Genomic DNA, 6,209 nt, shown 5'->3' on the forward strand with positions numbered 1-6,209 from the left:
AATGATGATGGCAATTGTAATCATAATGTGAATAAATACTACACCAGTGTCAATAATAAAAATAATAGCTTTTAAAAATAATAATTACCACAATAATATCAATAATAATTATGATAATAAAAGTCATAAAAACATAAATATGGTAATACAAATCATAGGATGGGCTATTCTTATTATAATAACAAAAAAATCATAATAATAATAAATAAAGTAATAATAAATCATCAAAAATATATAACTTGATAATAATGATAATGTTAATAATGACAATCATCATGATTATTAACATAATGAAGAAATCCATAATAACTAGCAGTCTCACTATCATTATCACAATCATCATTATAAAGAAATGAGGAACTTGGAAAAGCAGATACATAAATAACACTTAAGTGGTGCAGATCATAAAGGGAAGTTCAACTTTTCATTTACTATATTTATTTTTGTTGTAAACCACAGACACTGAGAGATGCCTAACAGCATCATACATTTCATATCATAACAAGACATAAATACATGCTGAATAACTCTTCACTTTTAGGTATATGATTGTATAATTGCTTCTTGAGAGACTTATAGCTGAGATTATATATTAAGGCTATCACCCGAGATACTGCTCTTCTGAAGGAACAGTAGAAAATACAACATTTTAATCCAGAGTCCCCAGCCTACCATATTTGGCTAGAAAAAAGAAAAGAAACAAAAACAAAAAAGAGAGAAAAAAATTGTTGTTGCATCTGCTGTGATATTGAAGGACTAGACTGCAGATCACAGAGAAGAGTGAATATTTACAAAGTACTCTACAGTTACTTTAATGTGCACTGCTTCCAGAATACTTTTAGTCTCATCTTTAGTATTCTAAGAATTGCCAATACCATATTTCATTCTTTGATAATACTTGTTCATTCAAATAACACTATTTTATAAAATAATGCTGATGCGAGGCACTAACAACTGACGACATTTGTCTCCACAAAGGGTGATACTGTGATTAGCAAAGCTCATTGTGACAGGATCTTTTTTTTTATCATGTGAAAGATATTTTGATATCTTTGATACACTACTGTTTCTGGTTCTCTACTTCTTTTAAAACTACATCCACAGGAAATATGATGTACCTTAAGTTAAGTTATGAAAATGAAAACTTCTTGAGCGCTTGCAATTAGCTCATGTATTATAAATATCGAACTATTACTGTGTTCATGTGGCAGACCTTTAAATAATACACTGCATGCATATCTTCACTGAATCATGTAACGGCAATGATCTGGCCAGGATCTTTCATACCTATCCACATGCACTGCTAAGCTGCATGTGTTATGCAGTTTTGTATCCTTATGATCAAATAAAGCAATCCAAAAATCAATTCAAAAGAATTGATAAGATGTGTACTCAAAAATTGTTCCTTTTTCTTATTCAGTACTGACAATATACATTTCTGCTAAGCTAATTACTGAAAAAGTACAAGATTCTGTATGCTTTACACAGTACTATTACAGACCTACAAAAGAGTAATCATTACAAAATGAAAAGTAATACTGAAATGTTCTGAAAGAAAGAAAACATTTATATAAACTACCTAACAGGACACTGAGAAAATCTTTAAGTAATAATTATCCTCCACCTAAAAGGTCTAACAAAAATTCAGTGATAAAGGGAACACCATAAGCAAAGAAATATTAATTTGCAACTGATTTCTACAAATAAAAGTTTACATCACTAAATTTCCCTGATGAGAAATAACAAAAAAGTCATATTTTCTATTTCAACTAACATTTGTATATATCCTTTCTGAAATAAAAATGTTTAAGCATGAACAGGTCAATGTTTAAACTTAGGAATGAGCACATCAAATTAAGCTTTCATGGTTATTTTTACTATCTTGTACAAGGTATACAAAGCACCTCAAACAATCAAACAAATGCCATCATTCTGTCAAATAAAATCCTTTTCCATCTGCAGTTTCACAGAAATCTTATGTTACTTTAGAAGCTTCCATATATTCAGCTTAAATTACATAGGTACTCTTTGTTCTATCACAAACAGACAGTGGGATCCCATCTTTCAGTGTATAAGCTGTAATTGTACACTCCTAACCAATGAGTACACATTCACATCATCAAGTACAGTATCCTTCTATTTCTTTACACTTGAAACCTAGATTATAAAAATAATGACAATACAAATATTGTAAACAAATATTATACACAAAAAGGTAAACACACGAACAAGATAAAAAGTGGTTTAAAAAAAAATCAGTTAAAATGATAAAACACAGTAAAAGAACTTTACAATAACAAACATAAAAAAGAAAAAGAAATGAATATTAATGTATAAGCTTTATGACTATTCCAAAAAAACAAATTAAAGAATGATGATAACAGCAGCAAAAATACCTGATGTATAACATACTATTTTTAATTACTTTTGAAGAAATAAACTAACACTTTTCTACTAAGTACTGTTAATCCACAGAATGGTTACAGTGCTACCACAATCCTAGAGGACATTCTATTGGGTAGCTTACTTATATTCTGCTCAATGGCACCATCACATAAGAACTTAACAGGCAGCAGAATGATAATTACTGAATTGGGAAACATTAACTTATCAATATATACATTTTTGCTCCATGGTCAGGTAAATTATCTATCAAACTGTGTTACTTTCTCCTATTCTCTTTCAACAAGTGTGGCATCTTCACAAAACTACAATATTAAATGCTTTACCAACACAGAAATGTTATTAACATCAATATTTCATTTAATGCCAAAACATAATAAGTAAATAAATGAATATAAGGGTAAGAGTACATCAATATAATCATTTAACTGTTGTTTGTGCTTCTTTGAAATATGGGTTAGTGACCTATATCATTGATAACAAATAATAATAATGCTAGTAACTAGTGAGATCCTTCTAGTTACTTATTAGCAATTACAGCTTGATCTTAATAAGGTTCTTGATAATAAATGATGAACATCGTAGTGAGGAGATAAATGTCAATGAATATTATAAACATGATTGATAATATAATACTAAGGATGTCTCATACCAGTAAAGATAACCTACGCTGGTAATTATTCATGGCTTTCAATGTCAATTAACATAAATAAAAGCTATGATTTTTTTCATTATCATCAAAGAAAAGAGTACAAATAACAAATTAGCCCATATCATGTTTATGACACAATACCATTACAACTACAGCAAGAGCTACAGGCTACCTGTAAATTTTTCTGAGTTAACTTTACACCTATGTGAGAAAAAAGAAAAAACATAACTACAAGAAAGGATTAGCAGCATAAAACTGTTCACCTTACATAATATATGCATGTTCCATTCATATGCATCTAGATGTATGGATTTATGTATACAAGTATACATGCACACACACAACATGCACATATACCTATACTTAAACAAGTACTCAAAACAAACACACACACACACACACACACACACACACACACACACACACACACGCACACGCACACACACACACACACGCACACGCACACGCACACGCACACGCACACGCACACGCACACGCAGACACGCACATGCAGACACGCACACGCAGACACGCACGCGTAGACATGCACACGCAGACACGCACACGCACGCACCACACAAAAAAAGCATATGTGAGAAAGAATCACTTCACAGTATGTGGTGTAACTGCTCGGTTATAAAACTGAGGACAATGGAATTATCAAAACATCAGTTAAATATCTTGCATTGAGAAATTTTCATACTCCTTCATATAATTTCAATTTGACACAATGCACGCTTTTCACATAAAATCAGGCATATACGAACATACTGTAAACAAGGAATATTTTCTATATGGCAGGATCTGAAGTTCGATATATATATATATATAGAAATGATATGGACTAAATGTGAATGCTCTGCATTTTCAAGTTGAAGTTGAAGTTACATATAAATCAGCTAAAGTCAGTTCAAATGTGCCTTCACATTTTATTTTACATAAATCTTGAATACTTTGGCTGACTTTTAAAGAAAAATAACTGCCTCATAAATACAACAGAAATTTGATATTCAATAAATATTCAAAATCTGTGTATAACCTAAAGAAAAAAGAGTTTTGTTAAGCTTTAACCCAAAAAACTTGTAAACCTTTATATACATGTACATATTTTTTTCACAATTTTCTTGAATATAGATTTAAGGCAAATTAATACTAATCCTTATATCTCTTACAATGCACCCCAAAAATAATGTCTAAATCAGATAATAATCATATATTTTGCCCTTAAAGAATTGTGAGTATACGCACACAGTTACATTTTATTTCCATGCAGAACACTCAACCACTTGGATAAATTCAATAGATAAACAGATTGAAATACTAAATGAAAAGGTAAATAATGAAAACCTGAGCTCAATGTTTCTGGACTATGCCTTAACTATAAACAGAAATAAATATTTTACAGAAACTACAAAGTAACCTGTATATAAATTCTTATTTTGTGGTTGAAGCTAGTACTGTGACAAAGTTAAATTTCTCTCTTTTGTTCACAAAAGCTTAGATTTTTGTTGCATATGTAAATATTCTGCAATAAAATATAATGATGCTGTTTCTTCTTGGATATGCAAAAGAAGTGTGATAAACATTCACAATTTGTTCCAGTACATTAAGCACATTACTAAGATACTAGTACCATATTTTGTATTGAAAGACTAGAACTAGTTCACTGATCTGGGAGCCACAAATTCTAGTTAAGTATACTGATGCACAAGATTACAAATTCCTTTCTGTTTAAAACTATAATTGAATTCTGGTTTTCCAATATTCTTGATTTACAAAAGACAAATATTCTTGAACAGAAGGCTCAATCTTGTATTATGCAAATTATCTTAATGTCCATTCTAACAACAGTTCTCAATAGTTTTAAATACCAATTGATCCTTATGTCTCATGAGTGTTTGTAACCATCTAAATTACCAGAACATGAAAGTGGCTACAATGTGACATTTCTTCTTAAAACAATTAAAGCAATAAATAAATAAATAATAGTAAAATAGCAAACATCACACACACACACCAACACAAGCAACTACAAAGAAGCATACATATACAGAATTCTAATGCAATAAAGATAAGCTCATACATTGTCTAGAATTTATGTTTGTTTTATCTCTCTACCTGAAATACTAGAAAACCTGAGCACTACAAAGCAATCAGGTATTATCTAGTATGATAAAGGTCTAATGAATATAGACCTTTCCCTTTCTTTTATTACATATTCTATGTTAATAAAGCATTCAACAGTAACAACATATAAAATGTATATCTATGGTAAAACAAATAAATGATATATCATCTATGGATTAGGTACTCCAGATATACTTTAACTAACTAGGGTAGTGACCACACTGCACACAAGACAGCTATTGGAAGACCACTTTCTCCACAAAATTGTTAAGAAAGGACATTGGTGTATCAGAAAGAATAAATCTTCCTTTTACAAATATAGAAGCATACAACAAATTGAAGGCAAAAGTTTGTGAAGAAATCAAGTGTTGCATATAATATCATATAATAGCTGAACATCTGTTATATCAGTGTTACATGCAACACCTTAAGTCAACTACAAATATAACTCCCTTTATTACATTATTCTATCTTTTTTCTGGCAATTCTACTCTACAGAAACCTACAGAGAATGATTTTTTCTTCTTTGAGTTTGTGATAGGCACATATCCTCCCTCACCATGGACTGAGAAAATAAACAAACAAGAATCAATATCTCATAAATACTGTATTAATTCTTGGGAAAAAAGAAAAGAAAAGAAAATTAAAGGTAATATAAAATAGGATAGGCTTCAAAAAAGGAGAGAAAGAAAAATAATCCCCTATGATTTACCTATATATCTAACCTTGTCCCTAAATTTTTCATTATCGGAGAATTGGGTGAAGGTTTAGGAGGTAAAGGTGGTGCTTCTGGGTCTGTTGCAGGTCTTACAGTAAAGCCCTTCTTGTTGGTGTTGTCTTCTTCACTTTTGCTGTTGAGTTTACTGAACTTGAAGAGGGCTGAGAGTCTGTTAAGGGTGCCAATCCTTGGGTCCTCATCTGGTGCTTCCTTCTGCTTGTCTTCCTGTTCCTTTTCTTCCTTTTCCTTTGTTTCTTTGTCATTATCTACTTGGCTTGGATCCCATTTCTTTTTCTCCTTTTCCTTCTG

General features: G+C 30.7%; 1 protein-coding gene across 5 annotated transcripts in view; it reads right to left on the reverse strand.

Annotated features, from left to right (window-relative positions):
- Positions 1-419: 419 nt before the first annotated feature.
- The window catches only part of Efa6 (Exchange factor for Arf 6), an 89,959-nt gene continuing 84,169 nt past the window's right edge, over positions 420-6,209 (reverse strand). For all 5 annotated transcript variants that reach the window (XM_027364362.2, XM_027364360.2, XM_070120816.1 and 2 more), the window contains one exon: positions 420-6,209. This exon is cut by the window's right edge and continues 397 nt beyond it. In XM_027364362.2, coding sequence (XP_027220163.1) covers positions 5,895-6,209 — 315 coding nt within the window. In that variant the 3' untranslated portion in view covers positions 420-5,894.

Source organism: Penaeus vannamei, chromosome 4 (genome assembly GCF_042767895.1).
Source record: "Penaeus vannamei isolate JL-2024 chromosome 4, ASM4276789v1, whole genome shotgun sequence".
In the NCBI taxonomy this organism is placed as follows: domain Eukaryota; kingdom Metazoa; phylum Arthropoda; class Malacostraca; order Decapoda; family Penaeidae; genus Penaeus; species Penaeus vannamei.